The sequence below is a fragment of the Parus major genome, chromosome 1 (assembly GCF_001522545.3).
Source record: "Parus major isolate Abel chromosome 1, Parus_major1.1, whole genome shotgun sequence".
In the NCBI taxonomy this organism is placed as follows: Eukaryota; Metazoa; Chordata; class Aves; order Passeriformes; family Paridae; genus Parus; species Parus major.
In genome coordinates this window covers 93,653,116-93,680,668 of record NC_031768.1, presented here as the reverse complement: position 1 = coordinate 93,680,668, position 27,553 = coordinate 93,653,116, and the positions used below count along the sequence as shown (strand labels likewise).

Here is a 27,553-nt window from a genome sequence, read left to right as displayed (position 1 = left end):
TGCACTTCAGGTCTCAACTCTGGTCATCTGAAGTAACAGTAATTCTGTGACAAAATCCTATAATTATTGCTTGATAACTGACTGGTTTAGTATACAAAAAACATTGTATCCAAATTAGCATTTTAGATTCCAGTCTTTGAATGTGCTTTGCATGCATTATAACCAAGTTAATCTTACAGTATTTAGTTACAGGTGCTTTTACTAAAAGTCAACTTTGCTAATTATTGGAAGTGCTTTATGTGTTTTTTATTAGTTATACTATAAAGGTTCAGGCTTAGGGATCACAGTGAAAAAATCTCCACTCAATTAAGAGAAATGGTTTAGCACCCAAACCGTTCTCAGGAACAAACAGGACATTCCCAGTAATTTACAAGCTGAAAACCCTGCTAGCTTTCAGGACAGCAATATGCATGCCAATGCCACACAACACATGAAAACATTTTTATCTCAATGCCACGGTTAGACCTTGTGTCTAGCTCTAAGCAGAGAAACCTAAAGCCAGGCAGTATATAAGCAGCAGCTCCTTGTTCTGCTAAGTAAAATGCTGACCTGTGTATCACAACATCCTTCTGCTGCCCCACACGGTAAATGCGGTCACACGCCTGGTCCTCCAGAGCAGGATTCCTACAAGGTAATTAAAAAAACAAAGTTGCCTCATCTTCCTGCCTTCCTGGGAATCCTGTTTTCTTCCTCTGTAGAGCTAAAACTGCTCCCAGGCTACCTTAGGTTTATCAGCTTGATGGCCAGCCTTCACCCTGACTGTATTTCCCTTTGGCCTGGGTTCCACACAAAGCCAACTGCATGACTGACAGCATGTAGCCCCAAGTCTGGCCAACAGTTGCTTCTCAGAGAAAGCTGAGTAGGTGGTGAGGAAAGAGAGTGAAGCAAAAAGACAAACCCCGTAACTCAGGAATATTTATGTAAGAGATGGGTCCAACTGACAAAGTTACAATGAATACTAAACACCTCCCTCCTAACCCAGTTGCATCAGACATTATAATACATGCAGTGAGAAAGCAAGCAGCATGCCCTACATATCCCCTCCAAGATGGAATTTGTATTTCCCTTTACCAATGCATGTCAAGGAGAAAGAGATGGTTTCCTCCAGTCAAGTTCAGGCCAACGCCTCCAGCCAGCAACGAGACCAACATTACCTTCAAAGGCCAAAAGAATGTTAAGGAATCTTTTTTATAGTCACAGTCAGACATCAAAGCTGTTCATAGCAGTGCTAGGGACTGTTTCCCTGCCCTGAATGCATACCTGAGGCCCTCTGGGATTGTTATTGAACTCTTCCACCACATCCATCCTCTGTTTGGGATTGACAGAGCCATCCACTGTGGCATACTTCAGCCCCAGGCGCTGCAGGTGCACAGCCACAACTTTGAGCATGCTCGTCCACTGAGAGACAACCACACTGGAGAGAGAACAGGGAGTTTACAACCAACTCTGTCCTGGAACAGTTTGGTCATTGCAGTGTCTCACCCAAGGGGCTACAACAATTCAGGCACCCTTCCCCACTGCAAACTGGAGCCAAGCCCTCTCCCAATTCAGAAACAGAGATGCAGTGCTAGAACTTGTTGTGGAAGGCTAATACCCAATAAACTCCACATAAATTAAGTCTATAGCTTCTGCCACCATTTTTGGATTTCACATTTCCACCTCCCAACCACAAACCTGAGTCACAACACAGCTTTTTCTGCAAAACACAAAAATCAATAGCAACACCAAATTTAGATTCACTATAGCTTCTCACTCCCCAGCTTCTTGGGCTAAACAGTTTGTGAGGGAGTAATTTGTTTGATAGTTTCTTGAAAGGGAACAAAAGCAATGTTGGTGCTCCCATTCTTATGATGGGAATGCTTTTTGGAAAAGACTGGAAAAAAGCTTTCTGTAAGTCCTGTGATCAATGCATTCCTTTATCTCTAACAGGTTCAGTTTTAATCTCTACTTTAGTCCTCCACTTTTTTTGGATTGTGGGGTGGGCAAATACTTCTCATCACAACTTAACTATTCCCAGTCCTATTTCTGGAGAATGGTCTTCCTGGGCCTCAAGGCCTGAGATTTCTCACATGTTCCTTTATGTTTACATTTACCTGTATCTTAAACTCCCCTCTTTTGTCCTAGACTTTTTTCTCAACACTTGGGTTCAACTACTGCAGTACTGTCACTATTTCACCACGAGTTTTGTATTCAATTATTTTAAGCTATTTCTGCTGTTGTCAAGAAAGAGTGTGCTTCTCTCAATCACTATGACTACAGAAAAGGACATGCTTGCTAACCTTTTCTGAGGCGGTGAGTGACTCTGAATAGTTTTCAATTCAGCCAAGAGTTGAGCTATCTGCAGGAAAAAAAAATCCAAAACATTAGTCTGCTTGCTCTCATAATCCACCTCATGCTTGGATATTCTTTATTAAAAGTAGAAAGTAATCAGAATAGCTTTTCAACTAGAATTTCTTTTGTGCTTAGAGTTTGAAGAGATTTTTAACAGTCACTGGTAAGAACACTCCCACCACAGAAAACAGGGACAGGAAACCAAATCATACAAGCCTGCCTTACAGATTCCAACCTTCCTGTGAGAAGTTATTGCAATCTCTCCTCTTGTTGCCATCCCTTTTTTCTAGCTCATCACAAGCACCAAGGTTTCACATGCAAGCTCTTCTGAACTTCTGGGAGTCCACTGCTTAAGATTTTCACTTACAGTTTCTCAGCAGTCACATTCTCACAGCTGTACTAGAAGTACCCCTCTACCTGTGAGAAGTTGGAGCCTTCCCAGCAGGGGTTCAGCAGGCTATCAACCTACTCACCTGATTTCATCTCAATTGGCAACTTAGCTTGATCTACAATTACCAAGGTGTGACAATTCATGAGCCATTTAAGAACCAAAATGCTGAAATCCAAGCTTCTCAAGGAAGGTAAGAATGGCACAACCAGAATACCTTGGTGCTCTCCCTGCTGATGTCAAAGATATCTGTTTGAAAAGCTGTGCCATTGAGGTAGACTGTTGATTTGGAATCAGGAGTCTGGAGCTCAGACAGTGTCAAAGCACTAAGCTGTTCCTCAATGGAGAGTGCAAGGCCTTCACTGTTCAAGTTAACTTGATCCAGAGCCTGTGGGAAGAAAGCAAAATAATAAGGGATCACAGTCAAGCCTGAGATCAAATTCACTACTGATCCAGCTTGCACAGCATCTGCTGAGGACGCTGGGTTTGAAGTATGCTATGCAATATGAAGACAGAACAATTAAGAAACACTACTGGATCAAACAGTCCCTTTGGACCTTTATTCTACCCCAAAAGGGGCAGTGTATGGAAAGTATGTGAGCTTAGCCATTTCCTGTGGTCGTCTCCTCACATCTCCTCCCAGCATTTAACAACTGCAGGACTACAGATGTTAGAACATAAATGTTTCCCTGTTCCCCTAACAGCTGAACTTTCTCTACAGCTGCTAAATATATAGCTCAGAGCCAAGAACTCCTGAAAGATTAGTCTGCTTCCTGCAAGGCAACCTCAAAGCACTGACAGAGCTCTCCAACACACGAGCCCTTGAAACAGGCTACACTCCTGCACTTTTCAAGGCTAGGTTAAGATCAAGGCTACCATTAAAATTCTAGTTCCCTTTTTATTTGAATCAAGGCATTTCCAAAGACACAGCTGCCCATATAAATCATGCTGAGGAACTCTTTAGCAGAAGGTAAGCCCATCTAAAGCATCTTGGGCTTTAAAACAGAATCCTAAAATTGACTCTGTTCATACTCTCATAGCTAAGAAAAACAAATATGTTAGCAAGTCATTAACTTGCATAAATACTTAAATAAACCCCACAAAACCCTCCACACCACTACAATACAATTACCACTTTCAGTAAGGAGAGATGGCAGCAGCACTGACGGAGCCTCAAGAGCATGGACAAGACATGGGCAGTACTTGAGACCTGGGAAGCACTTTGTGAGCCTGCTACAAATTCTTTTTGACTGACTCCAAACTCTTGTGCAACTGTCAAGGAAGGAAGACAAAATATCAAGACGTCTGGGAGGCATTTCCAAGCACTGCCCACCCACCTTGAGGAAGAGTTCATGAAGAGGAGTCAAGAATGAACAGGAAAGCAAATACCTGCTTTAACATGGGAACGTATCAACCCCCCACTTTAATTAAGAAAGAAAAAGGCAACAACAAGTCAGAGTATGATATACCATACAGTAATGCTCACATGTGTTATCTGAGCAACTAGACCTTTATTTCAAAGGAAATTTTAGAGCCAAAACGGTTAAGAGATGAGAACAACACTTTTAGAATATTAAGGTAAAAGTCTTTGTAACATGAGGGGAGCATTTTCCAAAGAATTTCTAAGTCCTGACCCCAGGTCTGTTCCCACTTCTGAATGTGCACTTAAGAGCCACTTCTGCAAATGTTTTCAGGGAAGGGCATGCTCATACCTTTCTCAAAGGGATTACCACCATCATATTCTCTGCCTTCATTTTTCTGCTCTTGTCTCTTTAAGTAGGATTGTAGTGTTGACCTGTAAAAACAAGACAAAGACACTGGGATTCACAGCAAGAAAAAAGGCAAGAGGGACCTGAGCTTAGCAAGCTGATGATGCATTAAGGTAAGGAAGGTTTCATTAATTATTCAGTCACCAAACCATCACATAAAAACCCCAGGTTTTATTTAACTTGAGTATCATCAAAACCAAAGATGCAATTTGGAAATCACAAGAGAAAGCAAGGCTGCTTTTTGAGTATGAGAACACCTTTAAATGTGTATTTTAAAGGAAGGAAAATTCTTTACAGTGACACTGCTGAAAGAGCCTAAGAGAACACAAAATGATGCTGGCTTGCATTACAGCTATCTGGAGAGACCATAATTTCTACTTGTACAAGAATCTTTTCAGAGCAAAGATGATAATTATCTCCTTTACAGGTGCTCCCACTTCATCATTTAAGAAACACTCATAATTCCAAGTCTTTGGAGTCTTGAAATCAGTGAGATTAAGCATAAGGCTAGAATACAAAGCTCATATGAGGCATGAATATATGGGAGAAAAGAAATCCATCAGTTTTGCCTACTATCCAAACAAGCAATGTATTTTCAAACACAACAGACAGATAAATCAGAAGAGGAAAAAATTAACAGGAGTTTATCCAAAAGCTCTCCTCATCTGAAGTGAATTTCTCCTCTGATTCCCATACCAATAAGAAACAAACCCACAAAATAATGTATCTCTACCCATATTCCTACCTGGATCTTGCAAAGAGCACATTGTACACAGATTGCTCCTCTGCTGTAAGTTTTAACTGATGCAACTGTGTACTACGCTGGGGCAGAGACACCTGAAGTGAAAATTCACAGGGTCAGACATACATAGTGCACAAGTCTTAGAGAACATCACAAACACCAGCAATCCAAGATTTAACACAGTACTCTTAAGTCTGTTTGTTCACTAAAGCTGTATGTATTTACACAGTTGACACAACACAGACACTCACAGAACTCCAAGGAGCCTGTTTAACACTCACAATAAAATCTTTATTCCCACTCATCCAATAACAAGAGGCATGAGCTACTATGTATGAACTGCTCAACTACCACAGAGGGATTAATTAATTTTTGTGTTGTTAGAGTACCTTATTTCCCTTTTCAGAATCAGACGGTACACCAAAACTATACTTTTTAAAGGCTTAAGACATGCCTATGATCTAATTCTCCATTCAACAGACTGTTTGTAAAAAGCAATGCAGAAAGCCAATGCTCCAGCCCACATCGGGTCCATTTGAGATATGACATCTTGAGTTCTCAGAGATCTAGGCTAGTCCAGTGATTTAGACTAACTTTCCACTAAGCGGCCATCTACGTGCAATTACTTGGCATATTTTTGTCTGCATGTGATTTAAAACTGAAAAGTTTTATTATTCTCCTGAATTTTACTTTCTGGGTAAGCAACCAAAGCATCCCACAGGCATTTGCTTCTCTTGCTCAAGACACTGCAGCAGATAGGAAACCCCACCCATTAACAAATTTATGCTTGTAAATAACTAACTGTCTGCTGCAAGGAAAACAATGGAATAATGGTATCATTTTGGAGGGTGAAGTTCTTACCAGGGGCTTGCCAGCTGAATCCAGCTGGTCCTTAGTTCTCTGCAGTAAGAGGCTCCTGGTTAAGAGGCTTAGCCTCTCCCCTCCCTTCCTTGTGTTGTTATCTACCTGGTACTTCCACACTTTGTATTCATCAAAAGGAGAGCAACGTAGAAATCTGTGATAGGAAGGAAGGAGACTTCATACCAAGGGAAGAAGAGTTCTTCATTTACTCTGGAGTGACCAGAACCAAATTCCTTGCTACCAAAACAAACCATTTTCAAATGCCATAACTGCATGACCAAGGACATTAATGTAATGTAAGGTAAACATTATACTTCCAGTGTAATGGTGGTGACAACTTGTTGCTTAGATGTCCTACCATCATCAGCACTGTAAGCATCTGATGCTGTACCCATCATTTCCTCTTAGCCCATTATGTTTCAAGCATCACCAGCAAACAAAAGACATCAGGATGCAGAGGCACTTGCCAAAAGCATATTCATCTATTATTTCAAAATAGCAAGCTTTTTACTTGACAATTAATTACAATTATCCAAAATTATTTTCAAATGCAAGTTATCTCTGGTTCTCCAACACCATTTGTAACCTTTCCCCCCTCAGCAATGAAGAGCACCTTCATCACTGTTCAGAGAATCCAAAGTTTTCACCCTTTCCTTCAATGCTCTTGTGGCACAACACTCCAAGGTGGTCCTCCCACCACCTGGTAACAACAGGAATTAACTCATAACATCTCTCCTCATTAAAATTGGTTTTGTGCATACTCATCCTGAACACAAAGGAGATCCAAGGTAATTTCCCCTTTGTTTTCCATGGAGGCAGAAAAGCTACATGGCAACAGCAGACACATGGTCAGCCTTGTGCAATGCCTCAACCATAGCCTTTGCAATCCAGTGCTAAGCATTTACATAACTAATCCTACTATTCCACATATCTCAGCACATCTCAGACTTAGAAACAACTTCAGCATTTCATCAGAGAAGAATTACTAGGACTGGATCCCTGTCTGTGTGGTCATATGTAGCCAGCTCACCTCAGGAGAGAGTACATGTCCAGCAAGTTGTTCTGTATTGGTGTCCCAGTGACAGCCCATCTGGCACTGGCTCTCAATTTGCACACAGCTATAGAGGTTTGAACCCGTGGGTTTTTAATATTGTGAGCTTCATCCAATATAATTCGAGCCCAGGCTACCCTGAGCAGAGGGGAACAGGGAGATGATCCACTCTGAAAGAAAAAAAGACTATGATCTGAAGCAAAACCTAGGCTCTCCAAAGAACCACAAGCAAATTAATTTTTCCAGCCAGAAGTCTTTTCCTGATGTTAGACAGCAACAGTTTGTGATCTTAGCGTCTTGTAAGAAATGGTGTCTAAAAATCATCTCTTTAAAGCTTCCATGTTTACAGTTTATAAGCCAGAAACTAACCTATTTGCTTGATCTCAATAACAATTTCTAGCATTTTTCTCTTTTTCTTGCTTTTAGCATTTTATTATATAATGTTCTTGCTTCAAGAGGTGTTTCATATCAGTAAAGTTTCACTACACTAAGCTGAAAGACCACAATTATTCTGATCTCTCAAAATTTTATAGATGCCATCTATAGTTTCAGGAAATTCCAAGTCCTGTTTTCTTCAAGAACTACATCTAGAGCTGTGCACAGAGGTTGGAGACAGCAAAGGACTTCCTCTACACTGTGTAGTCATTTCAGTCAGCACTCAGTAATCACAATTATTTCCACAGCTCAGCCAGCAGCATACTGCTGTTTCTTCAAGGCAGCATGGAAGCTGCCTCAGTCTCAGCTCAGACTGACCTGAGCACAACAGGTTTCTGGTAGTTTGGAGTGACATTAGTGCTTCAAGAAACAAAGAACATCAATCAGGAGATTCTACTGCTCCTTCACCTCAAAAGGAGAATGAGATTCACCACTGCATTCTTAAAATTACTTCCTAAGACACTTCAACTGTAGCATAGTCTATAATTCTGCAGAAGAGATATATTGTGAATTTATCTGTTCTTGCAGCACATCACAGCAATTTCTCTCATCACTTTGCTTTTACAAAAATAAACAGGGGCTTAGTAAAAAAAAAAAATAAAAATCAAGCTGCTACTCACTATAGCACATATAAGGTGCTACTTGAAACAACAATAGTTTACAACACCTCAGAACAAAACCTTAAGGCAATTCCCTATTGACATTATGGCTTCTCACCCCCACATCATGGTCCTGAGCAGGGACTTCCCCTTCCTCTTTGCTTGTGGGAACCTCCTTGGAGAGAAGGCTGTAGGTTGTGACAACAACATCATATCCAGAAAGCCTGAATGAAGGCAAAGAAGTAATCAGGAGCAAGAACAGATAAGGAACTAATTTTGTAAGAAGACTAAATGTATTTTAGAGAATATGCACCTTTTATTTTTTTTGCCATCGGAAGCAGTGACAGCCTCCACCAGAACCACTGGGCATGGGCACAGACCATAAATGTTTTATTAAATACACTTTGACAGCAACATCTGCCTGATGTTCTGGACCTTCCACATTTCAATAAGTTCACATTCTCCCATCATTCTATATCCACTGAATTTCAACTTTGATAAACACAAATCTCTTGCTATGTAGTATTTTGCTTTTCTTGGTCATATTTATGGTTTAGCACTTACACCTCTGCGTGCTTATCTCGATTTGGCCCGTGGTACAAATAGACCCTCAGTTTGCCAAAGGCCACACGTCTCTCAATCTCTTTCTTCCAGTGATGGATCAAGGATGCAGGACAAATGACTAAAGTGCCATGGGAAGGGATGACAGTGAAGTCTAGAAGAAAATATTGCAGACAGGTTTCAATGTCTTCACATTAGACTAGAATAAAGACAGAATTTTTAGAAATTCACAATTGAGAAGAGTGTCCAACCAGTTCCATGAGGACACAGATAGTACAGACTATGGGCACAGAAGCAGTACTCTTTAAAAAAGCACTAACATCCCCAGTGTCTGTGGACAAGATGTGTCGGGGGAGAGCTGAAAAGAAAAAAGATCAGTTACAGAGAGGTGAGTAGTAACTACTTGAAGTCCCTGTGAAAACTATGCATATGTTTAAAAAATGATGAAACTTTTTGCAAAGCCAGCATATGCTGGATTTAACTATTTCAGAAGAACAGTTAAAAAAAAATCCCAAAACAATATAAAGTAATGAGCTGGAAAACCCTACACATGAAATGGGAAACAAAAATGACCCTGAGCAAGAGAAAGGTCATGCAAGGAAGCCCAGTACAATTCAGCCAAATGAAAGTTTCCTGCAGAAGGAAAGTGAGTACAGACAGAGTGTGTTGTTCTATGACCTCTTAACCTATAATGCTTTAGGCATTTCAGATGACACTTCATCATAACATATGTGCTGTTGGATGGAAGCAATTCTGTACCGTTTTTGGATAGCCATACTTCTAATGTCTCCTTTCTCTTCTCTCTCTTCAGCTGCTTCTGGGCCAGAATGAGAGCAATCATCGTTAGAGTCTTCCCCAAGCCCATGTCATCCGCTGCAAAAAGACACACAAGTTACCACCTGCAGAAATGCTGATAACAACCTCAGGTGAGTCAGGTGAGCCCACCTGGATCTATACCGAGGGAAATACAACAGAAAGTGCCCTGGGAAGCCCAGAAAATCAAAATACACAGATGAAAATTTCAGGGTATGATTTAGTAATTGGTTAATGCCTGTACTTGGTAACAGGGCTCAGGAAACAAGCCCTTTTGACATGCCTACAAAATAACCAGTTATTTGCCACCAAATAAGTTACATGCAAAACTGCTGCCATAGATCTGCCCCACAATATCGATTTTGCCGTTCTGTTGCTCACCCAGAATTCCTCCACACGGCCTCTGACTCTCTCTCCAGAGGAGCCATGCAAGTGCCTGTTTCTGGTGCTGCAGCAGTGGGACCTGTGAGGGTGAGAGAGAGGATTTGAAGGAAACACCTGGCAAAATTTAGACACTTCTGTTTCCTGTACCAATTATCCTGTTCAATTGTTTTAGTACAATCCTTCTCAAAGGAGTTTACCTACCTGTTGTTTTTCCACACAGGCTGGGATACCCAAGGTAACCAACTACTGAAGACAGGAGGACAGCAGTACCACAGATGAGTCTTCCTAATGTTTCCTGCACTAACCAGCCCAGTGCCTCAGTGCTCTCAGAGAGCAGATAACACGAGCTTGCTCAGCTGGAAAATCCACCCCAGACAACCTTGCTTACAACAGCTACCACTGTCAAGGAAAAGGATTGAGAATGCTTCCCCTTTTCTCACCAAGTCTAAGACCCCTACAGACTCTTGAAACAGGAAGAGGGACTACATACTACCATCAAAGGACATTCAGTGGCCTTCCACACCACTGAAAAGGTCCCAAGACAATGTGACAAGTGACACAACATATGCATCTACACACCATCCTGTAGAGGCATGTGCCTTTGTTCCAATACCTTGCATATAACATCAAACAGATCAGAGCTGACTACTCTGGAGTCCATCACACTGCATGAACTCAATCACCCACAACACTGTTTTGAGAGATTAGTTCTTCTGGCACACCAGGAAGAATGAACAATGAGGTTCTCAGCCTGTTCTCACACTTCTGTTCTGCCAGTCATGTACAAACAACATGGATGGAATGTAATTAGTGTATCTCCTTCCAGCAAGATGCAAAGTATGTCAAAGTGGGAAGGAAGGAATGCTCTAGGGTACCACTCAGGCTGTGATTCATTCATCAGTATGACAACTTCCATCCTTGCCAACCCACCTTCAGTCCAGAGGGATCTTCAGCTGCTGTCTCCTCTGTTGGACAGGATTCTAGAGATTTGTGAAGATTATTAATAGCCTCAAATATGGCACTGTGTACAGCCCTGAGTCGGTCTTCTGTCATTCTTCCCCCATACAGATTCTGTACACCAGCAGCCACTGCAAAGATACAGTACCAGAGATGTGTTTACAAAGCTAACTTTCCCAAATAGATCTTTCAACTCAGAGATTAACTTCAGTGGCTACAGATGCCTGAGGGACAGTATGCAGTAACAAAACAGCCTTAGTACTCTCACATGTATCCTCAAGTTGCAGGATTACTTCAGAAATAGTACGCAACAGTGTTCTCTGTAATGGCAAAGTCTTTCTATACTTACTTCCAAAACTTTGGCCACTGGAACCCAAAGTAGCAGCAGCCAAGAGGTGACTGTGTGAGCCTGCAGAGGCCTTTGCTGTAGGATCCTGGAGCGGGAGCGGTGTTATCAGCTTCGTACCACCTGGCCTGCCAACTGGGTTAGACAAAGGTTCTTCATGGCAGCTGCTGCTTCTGCTATCTTGCCCTTAAGGAGAAAGGAATCACACCCTGGAAAGTGATCCTCACTTTCTCACTCCTCCTTGCACAGTGATTCTCAGAGCCTTGCTCTACAGCCCAAAGAATAGCCTTTATTTTGCCCAGTAGTCTGCTTGCAAAATACTGTGAAGTGGTGACACCAGTTTAACAGCAGCACATCACCTGAGCCACTGCAATTACCAGCATGTGCTCTTGGCCTGCTGCTGTGACAGGCAGCAAGTCCAGTTCCAGCCTCAGTATGTGGTTTACAGCAACAGTGAACTCTGCAACTGTGCTCAGAGTAGTGCAGACAAGGTCAGTTTTGCACCCTGTTCCCAGATGATTAATTTTGAAGACATCTCTCTTGTCAATATTTTGAACACAAAAACTATTGAAACATCCAAGAACAAACGGGCCAAGAGCTCATGAGCTCAGCTCTCTCAGGAATGCCCCACTGCAAGCTGCTCATTTTGAATCTGGTAACTGGAATATTCAGTGACAACATGCATGAACAGCACAGTTCCATAATGCAACACAGGTAGTTAGCACTTCATCGGCATGTTCTCAAAGATACCTGTCTCAATCATGTAGCTAAAGCTGGAAACCTAGATCCTAACCTTAGGAGGAAACTCCCTTGGGAAGCCACCACATTACAGAGGAAACATTTGAGTTGTTCCATTCATCTGCTCCCAGACACATATTTTGCAATTAACACTTTTCCTCTTCAGTAAATCTCAACAGACAAACGTTTTATAGACCACAAGCCATATATAAGTTTATGCTATATTTCCTCAATATTAACAAGTGTTTTAAGACAAAGTGTTTTGTAAACTTCTGCAGTCAAAAAGAAAAAAAAAAAGTAGCCCTACCTTTTTCACTAGTATCTGCTGCTGAAATGTTAAGAGCACTGAGTGTAGCTTCCAAATCTTGCACTTGCTTTAACAACCGTTCCCCTTTATCTGGCAGCAACTGAACGTTCACTGTAGCCAATGTACTCTGGAAAAAAGAAACCAAAACTTGAGTGTGGTTACCAAGCTCTCTGCTGACACAGAACAATCAGCTCAGAAGTCTAAAAGGAACTAATCTCATCCCATTTAAATTTGTATTTTGATACTGTTCTGTAATCTCAAAAAGCTTTCAAGTGCCATTCAGTGCAATTAAAAAGTCTTTTAGCAGAAAATAAGCTAACCATTAGTGTTTAGAAAATATGGAAGGACACGGGGTCTCCTCTTTATGAAACAGGCAGGTGAGTCAGACAATCTTAACATCTCTTAAAATATCCACAATATTTAACCTACTTGCACCTTTCTTTCTATGCTTGCACAACAATTCTGACTTTATTTCAAGATTCTGCTCTGAGCTCTAGACAAACAGGGGGGCTTATAATAAAAATGAAAAACAGTGATGGGCAATTATTGAAAAAAACAAAAAAGCAAACAGGCAGGTAGTTTATTTCACCCTAGAGTGAGCTTTCATAGCCAGATCACAACTACTGCACAAGGCCAAAAGAGGCTACCAGATACAGCCTTGTTATTTACAAAGGTTAAACTGGCTGTGCACTATTCCATTTTATGCAAATTACTTTCAGGGTAAAAGACAAGACACGACCTCAGGGGAGTCAAAACTGAGCATCCCCAAAGGCAGAAGACTGTATTACCTTACAGGTAACTGGTTTGTATCTGCTTAATACAACCAGTCTGTACATAGGCTGAATGCCCTCCCATGCCACATCTTCCTAAACCCCATTTTGAGTTTCTGCTGTGAGGAGATACCATATTCTGATGCCTGTCCCAAGTAAAGGAAGTCACCTTGGAATCAGAACAATAAAGCCCCCAAATAATAGCTGAAATAAATGACCTTTTTCTGTTTCAGCTGGACTACAAGATGGTTATGAAGCACTTTAGGGTCCTGGGGTCCTTCCATGTGATGTGATGCTGCTGCATCCAAAGATGTCCCCTGCACACTCTTTCCTGATTTTCCTGTAGGAATCTCAACTGATTTCTCAGGTTTACTTTTACCTGATGAGGAACAAACAAATTGCACTTCATCACTGTCACTGCCAGAGGCTTCACCAGGAGGCTGTGGCAGCCCTGGCCCGAGTTGTGCCTTGGGCAATTCTGCCTCTGCCCCTCCTCTCAGGGCAGCATGCTTCGATGTCGACTGTGCTCCTGCTGGGGAAGTGGTATCTTCCTTAGACACTGGTTTCATTTCGCCATTCTTCTGACTAGTGCAATCTTTCTCTCTGGTTTCTTTATCCCTACAGCTTTTTAAGCTTTTTCCTCCCAGCTGCTCCTCCCCTGGAGGCTTGGTACTTGTAGTTTGCTTTCCAACACTTAGTGGCAAGACTTTTGATCTTGCTCCTGGCTCCTTGTCCACACAATCAGAGGGCTTCCAGGATTCCCTGTCACTGCCACCATATTTCTCTTCCTCTGAAAGTGTATTTTTCCCTTTCCTGGTCTCAGAAAGGCAAAGTTTAGATTGAGACACTGTAGTCTGCTGAAGTTCTGGGTCACTTTTACTTCCTGTGGGTGATTTCTTTTTATTTTTGAGCTCTTCTAGAGGTACTGTTTTTATGGAAGAATCAGAGGTTGATTTCTTTTCTTTATGTGACACCAGCACACACTCATTGTCTGCTTTAACTCCTTTTGCTTTACTTTCCTCTCCATTTCTTTGCTTCATTTGTTCCCAGGATGATGGAGCACAATTCTTGTCTAGTACTTTGAATGGATTTCTTTGGCTAGTGGGATTGAAGAAAGGTACTGTCCTGGGCTGGGTTTCCACGGGTTTTGACACTTTGGTAGCTTTTGGATCCTGCAATATGTACGTGGGAGTAAATGCCAATGTACAAATTATTAAAGCCTGTTAATAACACACACAACCTGATCACCTCAAGCAAGACTTCATCCTCTACCAAAGTCATCTTTCCTATCATTTTAACAGCATCAGGATAAACATTTCATAAGAAATCCAAAACAAAAAGTCTGGTTTTCAACTTTCTTTGCCATTCCCCTTGTTTTTTGGAATCAAGTCCCAGTAGCACCATCTCCACAAAAGAGGACAGCCAGAAATCAAATCCAAGTTTCTTCTAAGACTAAAGAACAGTGAGTACTTCACACAAGTCAGGAGAAAGATAATCCTTATCTAGAGGACAGCAGGCCTGATACACTTCTCAATTGGAAAATATAGAATCTCCCAGTAAGTCATTTCAGAGGTGATTATGGTATAAGGAATGAAAAGTCATGCCAGAATAAAGTGATACTACAATACAAACAAGACACTCATACCTGCCATGGGACACTTCCACACCATTTCTTCCCATTCAACTTACTCTTAAGGCACCGGTAAAACAACCTACCAAGGATTAAAACAAGATTTCAATCCCAGGAGCCAGTAAAGAAGCTCTAAGCATTCTTTTAAAAGTACTTTGCACCAAAAACCATTATATACAAGTTCTGTTAATCTGTACTTTACATTCATACCTTTGCATAACAAAAGGCCATGAACACTAGCAACAGAGCTTTTTACAGGAGTAGTGTTCTCTGAATAAAGATTCCTAGGGTTTGGGTTTTTTTTTTTAATTTTAGCAACAGAAGAGTAACTGCTCAGGCAAAAATGCTGTCTATGTTTAGAGCCTTAGAAGCCTCTTATGATTTCTAGATGCAAGGAGACAGCTCTTCTTTTAATTACACGGCACAGGCCACCTCATTTTTATAACAACTCAGGGACAGAAATACTTCGGATATTGTTTCTTTCTTTCTTAAACTAGCAGCCAACCAGGACTGCTGCAATCAGAGTTAACGCTGGTGAATTTGATGCTGATTTTGGATGAACCCAACCACAGAGCTATGTTCAATTCTATTAAAAACAAAAATTATCTGATGACCTAAGTTTATACTATTGGATGCAACTGCTAATAAAAGTGGCAATCATTTGGAAACAGGGTAAGTGAAGGCCTCAGGGCTCGATGACCCTCTTCCTCTTCCATTTTAGAAGGAAACTGCCATATCAGTCAGAATCAAACAATTCGAAATATTTCAACATGTGCAATAAACCCGTTTCCACTTTGAATGACTGGTAGTTCAACTATCTCACTTGTTCATAAATAATAAGGAGAGCTAAGATACTCTTGATCCTAAGAATAACAATCTTTATTTTTAAGAGGCAGCATCCTACAATGGAAGTCTTCAAAGATGCCATAAAAATGAGATACTCTAAAAAGAGCCCTCCCTTCCCCAAAGAACACAGGTACAGCTTAGGTGGATGTTAAATCCTCATTACAGAAAAACTACTTAATCAGGAGATTCAGGTTTTCTGACGTGTAACTGTAAAAACTAAACGACCATGAGTCAGAATCAGTTTGAGAACATTATTTTAAGCACTGAACATAGGACAAAGAAGGAAGAAGAAACATAGGTTTCACCCGTTTGAAGGCAGACATACGGGTTTTAAAAAATTTGAGGAACTTACTGGTATTCATCTCTGTCCGGCTGCTGAACCAGGACTTGCAGCTCCACCACGCACCCCTCATGGATCAAGCAGTGAGAAGCAGGAACCCTGAAAGGAGGAAAGGAGAAGCGGAAGAATACAGACAAGACGAACTGCCCAGGAAACTGCCACCGCAAAACAATCACCTACGATAAACAAAGGCTACGTAAGAAAACAAGCTTGCGATTGGTGTCACGGCAGTGAACTTCCCTTGAGGACAGCAAAGTGTATCCCCTGTCCCATCGACCCCCTCCTGCCGCCCCTGCCCTGCACCTACGGCGCTGGGAGGACGAAGCTGCAGGCATCGGGGCCCTGCGTCCCGCACACGTAGAAGCTCTTCCCTTTGTTGGGGCCATCGCGGACGCCAGTTTTTAGGAAGCAGAGGGACCCTGCGGAGCGGAAAAGCGCGGAACTGATCAAGCCGAGCCCCCCACACACCCGCCCTCACGGGGACCCCGGGCCGGCCCTCACCGTGCTCGGCGCACGGCACAGCCTCCATGGCCGAGCGGTACGGCCGCGCCCCCCTCTTTGAACCAGCCAATCCCGCCGGGCCGGCGTTCCTACCAATCAGCGCGGGGAAGGGGCAGGGCACGGGGAGCGAGAGCCAATCGCCGCTGCGCTGCGCGATGCCCTTCGAGGGCGGGAGGGGAGACACTAAGGGGCGTGGCCACACGGCGATGGGCGTGGTCTCGAGGGCGTGGCCTCTGGCCCCGCACCGGTGCCGCACCGGCGCGCCCGCGCTCCCAGAGCCTGCCCGGTGCCGAGGGAGCCGTGCTCCACCCGGGACACCTCCCTGTCCTGGAAACGGCTCCACCCGCCGCACCTGACAGGCTCTTCCTGCCAGCCGGACAAACTTTCATAAGTAAAATACTTAAAGACGAATGTAAGCTGAAATAACAATACAAACAACCACCACAGACCATCAGGAACCGGAAATAAGTTGTTTTCTTTTTCTCTTCTGTATTTAAGATGGGAAATACAGTTTTACAAAACGTGTGCATCTCTCAATTACTGCTTTTGTTAATGACAACTCAAGTGAGAGAACCACTCCGGTAACAACAGTTATGGAAGGGTTATAACGTGTCTACAAAAATATGAACAACATTTACAGTAAATAACAGATTAGTGACATTAACACTGGCAGCCGAATTCAGCCATGGTGTAAACTCTTGCAACCCCCCTGACCTGCCTGAAGGCTGCATTTGTCTCAGTACCTGTGTGAAAAACGTGCTTTTTACACAATACTATCGATTTAGTGCTTCCACACGTGCCTTGGAATTTTTTTCTCCTACACGCAGAGCGTTTTGGGCCGGCACCTACTCCTTCACAACGCATTCATACTCGTGTGTGCCCTTCCGACATTCAGCTACGACTCTGCTCAACTTGTTTCAAGCAGGAGTGCGGAATAAAAGGGATGCAGACAAAATCCTTCCAGGCAAGTGTACAGCTTAAGGAGTATTGAGTACTAGGGAGACAGTGATTGTAATGTTAATGGCAGCAATAATGACCTCGCTGCAGGGCGTTTCCCGGCAAATACTGGGATTTTTTGTTCTTTTTTTTTACTAACGAGTGCCCACAGGTGCAACTTCTCTAACACATTAGAAGTAAAAAATGCAGGAGTTAGAACCTCACTATTATTAATTGATTTATTCCTGCATTATGCTAAGAGCCATCTTACTGAAGCTTAAGTGTTCTTGCTCTAACAGCCTGTTCTTAAATCAGCAAACCATGTACTGAATTTTAAGCATGCAGTTATATTTTACATGGGAACACAATGAGATTCAGGCTAGTTCAGAAAGTCAAGTTGCTTTGTCCAGAGATGGACATAAGCTTGTGCTGAAATACATCTCTGAGTCGGGAACACAGACAAATAGGATGTCTAAATACAGTACTGGACCAAGGTTCTGCCTTTCTGCCTCACAACATTTTGTTTCTGTGCCTCTGAATAAAGTCACACAAAGACAAAACTTAATGAGTGTACACCCTGTTTTTACCCATACGGAAACATCCTGCTCCTGATTTCCAGTCTGCAGCAAAACCTCATACAAAGCACTTCTGGGGAAAGGTAGAGGCACAGGGGAACAGACACAGAGTAAACAAATGCAAATTCTTGGTCCTTAAGTCCATTTGCTACTGACACTCATTTCCTCAAGGAATTATCCTGCTCACTTATGTCTCCCTCTCTTTGAAATACACAGTAAGGCAGGGCTTTAACCCCCCCCAAAGTAAGAAAGGGGTAGCCCAGGAAGGCACAGAAAGGTTCCTCAAGCTGGATATATTCTCATCCCTCTTTTCCTTACAGAACTTCCCACCTTTGCATCTTGTTTCACTGCCAGCAGCTTGGCTGTGCCGAGTTCCCCTTCTTTGGCAAGCAGGGCTGATCAACCCTCTCACAAAGGCCTAACAAGGTAATGTCTGTACAGTGCTTAAGAACATGCAAAGTGCAATATAAGTGCCAAATGTTCTTATTTTTGAGATTAATGTATTAATACTCCAAGAAATAGAAGCACTGAGGTAACTACAGCTTAAATACATTCCCTCATGATTAAAAAAAAAAAAACAGCTAATATTCTTCTCTCTAGATGAATCCTGAATATGAAGTGGTAATATTTATATTCTGTCAAGCTTAGCACAGCCACAGAGTGCCCTTTAAATAACAGCAAAACCAGGGACATGAGCTGAAGTTCTCAGAGAAACTAAGAATTCTGCACTAATAATTTCCTCAAATCTCATCTCTGTGCTGTTCCCAGCATGTTTACTCCCATTCATTACATCCAGAGGAGCTGGTGTCCCATGCTGCTGAAGCAAAGCACAGTTCCAATGTCAGATCTGGCATTCTGATGGCTGAACAGACTGAAATATCCCCCAGCAAAGGTAAGTACCTACAATCTGCATGAGCTCTCTTAAAAGTTCAGGTTTTGCCCTTACTGAAGTTCCTCAGCTGGGAGCCTGAGGCATTAAGGCTTTATGTACTATCCAATGCACAAGCTCCTGTCAGAGCACTCCAGCTATCAAGTGTCAACCAATTATCCTGGTGGTCAGAACAGGATGGATGTAACAATGAATTAAACACTGCACATACCTTTTTTGTTTTGTTCCTGTATTAGCTTTGGCCAATAATGGACCCAAGATTCAACTGACTAACCATCTGGTCAATGAAACCAAGCCCTGCATTTCTATGCACTGTGTGATAGTGATGTGGCAGAAGAGTCAGTAGCACCCTAACCAGTAAACAAACACTGCTGCAAAATGCTGATGCAAGGACCAGAATCCAGCTGTTTCCAGGTGTTGAAAAAACACTGGAAACATTTCAACAAGGTGTCCTGGTTCTGGTGAAACACTACCAGTTGCAGTAGGCCCCGCTTAGTGGTTTCATTCTGTTTTCCTACTCCAGTGCTCACGTCAAACGTTCCCTTCATCGATGCTCTGCAACTTCAGTCTTTGGCTGGCATGGGGCCTGGCACCACGCCGGGCGTTCCCACTGCTTCCTGCAGGAGTCCACAAGGGGAACAGGGCTCCTGGTAAAGCATCTTCCCCAAACAGGCTGAGTTTCACATCAGCTTCTATAGCTCGGGCCAGGCTGGCTGCATAACTGTCCAGAGATTTATGGACTTCAGCTTTTACATGAAGAACAGAATTCTTTGCAGCTTCTGAAAAAAAGAAAAAAAGAAAAAGGTAACAGTTGGTAAGCATGACTGTGCAAAGGCTTGAAAACTAATATAGATCCTGTTGTAAAGGTATGATCATGCCCTCTGCAAAATTAGTACACATTTATCAACAATACTCATATTAGAACAATACTTCCTACACCATTCTATGAGCACAAAGCTTCAGAATGACCTGACATAATCTGTGTTGCTGCAGCTGTTTTTGTAGCATCTGTACACCTCTCTACTCACCAACATGTTGAGCAATACAAGAGTTCATCCTAAATGTGACTCTTCAGTGAGGCTTCTGAAATAATTTAAAGCTTCAGGGTGCTGAAAGTCCTGAGACTCACCAAGAATTGCTAAACCTGTGGGGACTTGTGCACTGAGACTTCCCTCTTTCACAAGAAATTAGATGTGTGCTCCTACGTAATCACTCAGAAAGATAGTGGGAAATGTATGCTAATGTGTTTGTACAATGAAATATTCATCTCATGCTGGGAAGAGGACAAAAGGGAATTTTGCCAAGATGTTTAAAAATTCCATAGAGACAGTTTTCTCATTATTTCAGGTTTTATTATTACTTGATTCTTAAAGGCATCCTGCTCATTTTCATCCTATCCACAATCATGTATTGTTTAGAAAATTCAGTTGTTATTATCAAGTCTTCTATTGACATTATTGTAACTCAGCATAAATTAATGTTCTGACATTTTACAGATGATGACAGCAATGTTCTGCTAGCCCAGAATCAACAAGCAAGTTGACTGAAAAAATTGCAGTCCATCTGCTGAGAAACACACCCAGTAAAGCAAAGAATTTAAGTAAAAAAAAGTAAATTAATCAGAATAAAATTATATTGAGATCATTTAAGTCTGTAAATGGAAGAATTTCAAGTCTGTAAGTGACAAAGTTGAGAAAAGACAGCAAATGAGAAACACAGGAATAATGCAATTAAACTATGAGGACAGGAAAATATATTCCCCAAGAAACACAAAATAGAATGTAACAGCCACCAAGACGAGTGGAATTGCCGAGAGGATACTGCTGTGCAATTTAATTTAAATATCTATGCAGGGAATACCAGCTTCTAACTCTTGTCCTTGCCTGCTGCTGGTTGAGATCTGGAATAAAGACATGATTTTGCTTTCTGTTGTACCTGCATGATTGATCGGGTCTGTCAAAGCAAACAGTGGTCAGATGCTTTTCAAGACAATTCTCCAGGTCCTGGGAGGCTTCATGCACAATCAATATTGCTGACTCTGAGCATTTTCATATGTGCCCCTACACTCACCTTTAATTTGTTCCACCTCATCTTCAAATGTGACTGAACTCCTCCTTCGAGGGGGACAGATGCAGTGTGGGGCATGAGGGCCATCTGAGCTATAATCTTCAAGAAGCATTGTATCTGTTCCTGAAAAGAACAAGAGCCCCCAAGTAAAACAGTAGCACTGGGATACAGTATCTTGGCAAAAAGTTTTCAGCCTATTTTCAGCAGTTCCTTCAAAAGACGTCTAAACCCAGCTTTTGTAAGTAAATTTCAGCTCAAATTAAAACACTGCACAGGAAAAGAATCAGGTCAGCTTTCATTGGAAGGATTGGGAAGTCTTCTCATTAGGGACTGGCCATCACAGGCCCCAGGATCACATACTACATGCAGCAAGCATGGGGAAGAGGGACTAAGGCTTCCTTCTGCTCTTTAGTAACTCACAGTAAAAGCATCTGAAGTGAAACAGCATTTCACAGTGGATCACTGTATATCCATTGCCAGGCTATGGACTGTGCTCCCTCCTTAACCAGCAGTGGCACTTCTAACAGCATTTTGGTATGGCTTTAGTTTTGTTCATTTGTTTAAACTGCTGTCACAAGATGGAAACACCGCATCCTCTTAACTGAGTCAGGTTTACCAGCAGGCTGCTCTCCTTTATCACATACAACTTGTGGGATATCCACAACAGGCAGAAAACTACCAGCACAAAACAACTACCAAAAATAAATGCCAGCTCCACAGGCTTCCTTTACAAAAGTAGAAAGCAAACCCCTTACACCAAGCAACCTTTAAAAGATCACCCTCTGGTGTCTCTAGAGCAGAAATACTCTCTAAAATAATAACTGCAGTTAAGGACTGGTAGCTGAGTTAGCTGCCAGAAAAATCTAGATCTGGATAGATCTAGATAGATAGATCTGATTACCATCAGAACACTTTTTCCCTTTTCCAAACCATCTTCAATTGAGAAATCTTGAGTAGTAATGAAATCATAAGCTGAAACCATCCTAAGTGTGTATGTTTACACTGCAGGATGAACAAAGTCTCTTACAAAATAGGAAACAGAGAAGCACATTCTTCACAGCACTCTGTTGCTCTGTTCTTTGTGGATCCAGAGAAAGTCTCCAAAGAACAACAGAAACTGAAGGAGAAGGGCACACAAGCAGTGAGTTTTGTTCCTAGGACACATTACCAAGGGAGGGTCACCATTCTGTAAGCAGCATTTTGCAAGTACAGCTATTGAGAGCAAAGGAGGCAAAAAGCAACTGCAGCAGTTTTGTTGGAACAGCTGGAACAGATGTTTCATGTCATTAGTCTACCAGGAGACATCTCTGGGTGTAAATACTGACTGTCCACGAGACTGCTGCCAAGTGCAAACTTCTGCCCAAGTAGGGAGCAAGAGACTTGCAGTTACCTGAATCCTGTGAGCAGCTGAAACCTGTGTCTCCTGTGCTGCTGCTGTTTCCCAGTGGCCTCCCACCTGCCATGAGGGCAGTAAGGTGAGGAGATAGTCCCAAATCTGCAAGAAAGTTTTATTTTTGTTATACAGTGAATGGTTAAGGAGTTTGCAATGGTAAAAACCTCTTCCAGTAATACCCACTGTACTGCCTTATTTATTATTCTGCATATAAAACTGACCTTGCTGAAGCAGAGAGCCTTCTGGACTCCCCATCTTAGAAATCCAGTCAGCAGCTCTCAGGTTTGGAAAGGCAAGTCTCCTTTCTCTCTGCACCATCTCCTTCTCACTCTTGTTGCAAGTCCATGTGTTTTATCAGCCAGACAGGCTGAGCACCAAGTGTATGCTCTTACATGGATGGGGAGATTTGCCAGACATCCTCTAGACAGAGAATAACCTGGTAGCCACCAGCAGCTGTGACAGGCCATTAGTGTTGGGAAGAAGCTTAGGAGGAAGGCTGGGGCACAGAGATGCCCAACTTCTTTCAAATCTCCAAAACAAGAAGGGAGGAGATCTGTGAGATTTTTACAAAAGGTGCTGTTTTGGATCCTACCTTGAGATTCTGTTGTGAGTTTGTTGGGGGTCTTTTTCACTTCCCTGTCAGCCTCCAGCTAAGACATCTGATGTCAGTTGAAGCTGACAGCTTCAACTTTATCACTTGGAAAAAGAAAGAAATTTCCTGTCTTTTCCCTTCCTGTTTTTTCCCTCAGTTTCCAATGTATTAATCCACAGCATTTTCTGGATACAGACTTGCCAAAGCTCCTGGAGCTTGTAATGTGGCTACAGCTCCTTAACTCTTTAATTTACATGACAGTCTCTCCCAGTGTTCAGGTTGTAGAAAAGATAATGGACGCCTTGCTGCTCTCATCTTCCCTCTGCATTTTAGATCATCCTTCCCAATTAAATAATTTCAGTTCTTGCCTCTGCATGAAATATCCCTTGAAGATGTTCTATATTTGGAAGCTTCTGTACATGACCAGGGAACTTATTAAAAATCTGAATGTCATTGCATTGCTACTTTAAAAAAGAAAAAAACAAGAAACCAACAAACTGAGCAACTGGAGGTCTCAGTCTCCAACTTGGGGACACACCAAATAACTCCATGGTTTTACACCATAGTTTTACTTTGCTTATGACCTTTTCTTCCCAACCATCAAGCATAAAAGCTGAACTTGCAGAAACAGTTACGCCAGTGGAACCTTAGTGGATTTTAGAGAGTTGTAGCATGAGGCCATTAATCAAAGAAAAAGTGCAGTAAAAAGTACTGCTGGTAGAGCTCAAATCTGGGCAACACAAAGTGGAAGGCACACAAAAGGAAATGCTTGAGAAAGAAGAAAATAAATTATTTTTATTAACCTTATCACTATGTCTCCTCTGCCTGAGAAAGTTTTACTACAGTAGGAGAAAGATGTTAACTATAAAAAAAGAGGAGTCTCCTTTCAAATGTCTATAACCTGAATGATGAAAGACTGCTGAAAATTCCAGAAACATCCAACTCTCTTTACAGAGCCCTGAAATGTGCCAAGCACAGGCAGACAGGAAGCCTTGCTCTTGGTGGTATTATGGAAGTGTCTTTTGCAGCCACATCTTACCTGTGATCCTGTTGGAAATGCTGAAGAGCCTCGATGTCCTGTGCCGCTGAACAAAGGACTTGCGGTAATACCGATCCCCAAAGCACATCCCCAGGAGTTCCTTGCGCACTGTCTTGTTCCACAGCCCATAAATTAGCGGATGGCAAATGGCACTGGAAAAGGACAGCCATGTAGCCAATGTCTCCAAAGCAGGGGAAATACTGTTTTTACCCCAAAGTGCCTCTGATGTTATTACCACCATGTAAGGTCCCCACGTAATGACGAAAGCTCCGATGACAACCAAGATGGTTATGAAAGCTTTGCACTGGTTGGCAGAGTAAACAACCCCTTGGAAAGCGTTCCTTCGGCTGCCAGAGGAGGACGTGGAGGTGCTGGAGTTCTTCCTCCCGTTCCTCTGTGAGTCCTCCTCCACAATGACAACACTCCCACAGTGGATTTTGCGGGCCTTAATCCTTGCCACACGGAATATGAATCCATAGCAGATCATCATGACCACGAACGGCAGCAGCGCGCACCAGATCTGCCAAAAGGCCGTGTAGGCAGCCTCCTTGTGCCAGGCTGCCACACACATCCACTTGAATTGGTCAAACTCCAAGGAGGACCAGCCGAAAAGGGGAGGGAGGCAGCCAATAAGGGAATGCAGCCACACGTACACAAGAGCTACCACTGCTCTGTTGCCCGTTATCTTCATCGGATAAACCATCGGGTACAGCACAGCGTAGTACCTGCGGGGCAAGAAAAGTAGTCCACAGGAGCATAAAAGACATACGAGAAAGAAAAGAACACTCTTTAATGATCCTAATATCTAGTTCTTTTTTCTTCAAACAGGCTCAGAAACCTGCTTTAAAAAACTCCAGATCAATGTCTGCATTTTCCATTACTGATGACATCACTTTCTCTTGCTCCACATCGAAATTTCAGGAGGGGCTGAAGTAAAAATGACATTCCAGCAGTACACCATGTTACCCTCTGCAGTGCTTCTCAACTCAGTGAACAGGCAGTGAGTTACTCTACCAGAGGAGCAGACAATTTGTTACAATTACCAAAGAGCAGCTTACCTGTCTATAGCTATGAGTCCCAGAGTGAGCATACTGGCTGAGCTGATCAGCATGTAGAGCAGAGCGGAGAAATTGCACCAAACAACCCCGAAGATCCATTCTCGCCTGATGGAGCTGGTGACAACAAAAGGCAGCACCAGTACGGAGAGTAGAAAGTTGGAGAGGGTCAGGCTGAACACAAACTTGTTGCTCAAGGTGAGAAGGTATGACTTGCGATACAGAGTGACAACAATCACCAAGTTGCCCAAACAGATGAAGATGGCAATGACAATTATAGCAATGGACTCGGTGACTCTGACTGCCCCATCTTCCTCCGTGGTCAGGTTCCTCAGGCCTTTCCCATTGCTGAGGGAGGAATTGCTGTTCATGGTCAGAGTGTGCAGACCTGGGGCAGCCAAGACATGCTGAGCAGCTAGAAGCAGAACAACGCTCAGAAACATTCAGGTAAGTGTTCTCCAAACTCTTTCCAATGACTGGAGGCCCTTTTGCCTTTGTTAAAATTTACCTGTGGTATATGGAATATACAGGAAACTGCATATTTTAGATGGGCAAATGAAGGGGCAGTAAATTGCCTGTGGGCAGACCAAAGAGGACAACACCAAGCCTAGAACAGGGAAGACAAGAAGAGGTGGAGAGGGGAAAATAAGAAATAAAATAGGCATATTTTACTTTAAAATTTTTACAGATCTTATTTGTTTCTAAGTCCTACTTACCAGGCCCTTTATCTAGGTTGTGAAGAAGCAAGAATGTCACTATCAGTCTTTGTTTGTCTTACTTTAAAGAAAGTAATTAAAAAAAAAAAAATGCCTATACTGATAGTTACCTTATATTCTGCCTATACAGCATTTACTGGTGGTCTCTGGATGCCTGGCTTGTCATACCCTGCTGACTCTTCCTTAGCAGTTGCTAAGTAACATTCAAAGACTCAGGGACCACTGCACATACTCTCCCAACATGATTCCTCCATGTTCATAATCACCTTAGCTACAGCACTGATTGTATTTTTCTAGACCAAAGAACTAGAGAATTTGGTTTCTGTACAGATTTGAAAGACAGTTCCTTGCATTAAGATGAGGTCCAAGCTACAGAAATGCTTGAGAACCTTTAATCCTTGACTTCTTAGTGTTAGCATCCATCTCACTGATTCACAGCCTCATTCCATGAAACCTTCTTTTTTCTTCCAATTCCTAAACAATTCCTCTTTCACCTGCTGCCTCCAAATGACATTCACTACCTACTTCATTCAGTCCTCCAGCCATCTGCAGGACAGCATAATGAACAAACAAACAAACAAACAAATGCAAATATGCAGACTAGAAAAAGTTGAAGAGTCCACCAACGAATATAAAGTTGATTTTAGCTTTTCTGGGAAGTAAGGGACTCAGGAAAGTTATCTCAGCTAATTCTGCAACTGTGCCAGGATGGGTCATAGGTCTCAGACAGCTGGGAGTACTCACAGAAATGCTTCCATCTGCATGGCTGCTGTGGCATTAGGCAGCATTGTCAGTCTGGAAAGATGCCTTTTTTCCATTTTTATCTGTACTTTCCTAAGAACATAATTAAAGACATTACTGGGCCATGCTTTGTAAAAACATAACTTAGCTCTTCCCTAGCCTCTGACTGAGGATGTGCGCAAAAACACTTCCCCTCGAGTTTCTTTCTCTCTCAGCACGCCTGCACCACCTCTGTCTGTCTTTCCAACACTTTTTGGCCGGAGCGGGTTTTGCGAAGGCGGCTTCCCCCGCGGCCGCTCCCCGCCATAGCGATGCCCGGGGCACCTGGCGCTCCCGGTCCCCTCACGGCCCTGCTGCACCCTGCGGGGAAAGCGGCCTCTGCCAGAGGTGGCCCTCCCGGGGCAGGGCTGCCCGGGGCGGGGACAGCATCCCATCCCATCCCATCCCATCCCATCCCATCCCATCCCATCCCAGCCGCGGGCAGTGCTTCCCGGACACACACAGCGGGTGGGATCGAGTTAGAAATACTATGGGGAAGGGGGGTTTCGCCATTTTGCCCCCGCGCTCCCTCCGGCAGCGAACAAAGGGCTGGAACAGGGTCCTCTGCCCCGGGCATCCATCACCTCCCCCGCACCCGCCGGCGGCGAGCGAATCCCGCCGCCTCTGCCCCCTCCCCGGCTCCGCACTCACCGCCCGCCGCCGCCGGAGACTTTCCTGTCTGGGGCGCCCGGGACGCCCCTCAGCCGCCGCGGCCCGAGCCTCCCCCGCCATGGGCATGGGCACGGCCCCGGCCCCGGGCCTGCCCCTCCTGCCGTCCCGCCCCGCCGCCTCAGCCCGCCGCGCCCCCTCCCCGCCCGCCCGCCATGTTCTCCGCCGCCGCCCCGGGGCGGTCCGCGCACTTTTCGGGAGCTCAGTTAAAAGGCGGGGAGAAGTACTTTACACTGATGAGGTAAAGCCATTTGTCCCAGCTAGTAGTGCTGGGCAGTCGTAGAGCCTAAGTGCTGGACTTCCTAGACCCCGAAACACTATTAAAAGTAACACAAAGAAGATTTGGGGCAGAGTTTTTTTCCGCACACACATTTGAAGCAAGACATAGGATATAGGTGTCGGTATAAAGGGCACAGTATAAAGGGTGAACAATAATTAAATGCCGTGCTTGTGCATCCCTAGTTCCTGCTTTT

The 27,553-nt window shown here is 43.2% G+C and overlaps 2 protein-coding genes across 5 annotated transcripts in view; both read right to left on the bottom strand.

Annotated features, from left to right (window-relative positions):
* TTF2 (transcription termination factor 2) overlaps positions 1–16,458 on the bottom strand; it is a 17,079-nt gene extending 621 nt beyond the window's left edge. Inside the window, exons 1-22 of one of the 3 annotated variants that reach the window (XM_015635250.3) lie at positions 16,370–16,458; positions 16,176–16,287; positions 15,881–15,967; positions 14,698–14,764; positions 13,271–14,224; positions 12,283–12,409; positions 11,241–11,423; positions 10,865–11,022; positions 9,932–10,013; positions 9,497–9,610; positions 8,741–8,891; positions 8,295–8,400; positions 7,122–7,312; positions 6,092–6,245; positions 5,234–5,325; positions 4,432–4,514; positions 3,852–3,991; positions 2,937–3,107; positions 2,280–2,338; positions 1,261–1,414; positions 1,072–1,154; positions 550–624 (exon numbers count right to left, since the gene is read on the bottom strand). In XM_015635250.3, coding sequence (XP_015490736.1) covers positions 550–624; positions 1,072–1,154; positions 1,261–1,414; positions 2,280–2,338; positions 2,937–3,107; positions 3,852–3,991; positions 4,432–4,514; positions 5,234–5,325; positions 6,092–6,245; positions 7,122–7,312; positions 8,295–8,400; positions 8,741–8,891; positions 9,497–9,610; positions 9,932–10,013; positions 10,865–11,022; positions 11,241–11,423; positions 12,283–12,409; positions 13,271–14,224; positions 14,698–14,764; positions 15,881–15,967; positions 16,176–16,287; positions 16,370–16,397 — 3,371 coding nt within the window. In that variant the 5' untranslated portion in view covers positions 16,398–16,458. The remainder of the gene's footprint in view (positions 1–549; positions 625–1,071; positions 1,155–1,260; positions 1,415–2,279; positions 2,339–2,936; positions 3,108–3,851; positions 3,992–4,431; positions 4,515–5,233; positions 5,326–6,091; positions 6,246–7,121; positions 7,313–8,294; positions 8,401–8,740; positions 8,892–9,496; positions 9,611–9,931; positions 10,014–10,864; positions 11,023–11,240; positions 11,424–12,282; positions 12,410–13,270; positions 14,225–14,697; positions 14,765–15,880; positions 15,968–16,175; positions 16,288–16,369) is intronic. The other 2 variants (XM_015635260.3, XM_015635268.1) reach the window with 2 other exon arrangements.
* A 376-nt stretch (positions 16,459–16,834) lies between these two features.
* Positions 16,835–27,163, bottom strand: GPR161 (G protein-coupled receptor 161). 2 transcript variants are annotated; one of them, XM_015647443.3, is made up of 8 exons: positions 27,063–27,163; positions 26,376–26,465; positions 25,424–25,522; positions 24,919–25,330; positions 23,861–24,585; positions 22,227–22,331; positions 20,840–20,959; positions 16,835–19,548 (listed from the first exon to the last, which is right to left on the bottom strand). In XM_015647443.3, the coding sequence occupies exons 2-8, from the start codon at positions 26,407–26,409 to the stop codon at positions 19,301–19,303; spliced, it is 1,743 nt and encodes a 580-aa protein (XP_015502929.1). In that variant the 5' UTR covers positions 26,410–26,465; positions 27,063–27,163; the 3' UTR covers positions 16,835–19,300. The 2 variants fall into 2 exon arrangements, with proteins under 2 accessions (XP_015502929.1, XP_015502919.1); XM_015647433.2 differs by lacking the exons at positions 26,376–26,465; positions 27,063–27,163 and having other exon boundaries at positions 25,424–26,366.
* Positions 27,164–27,553: the final 390 nt, after the last annotated feature.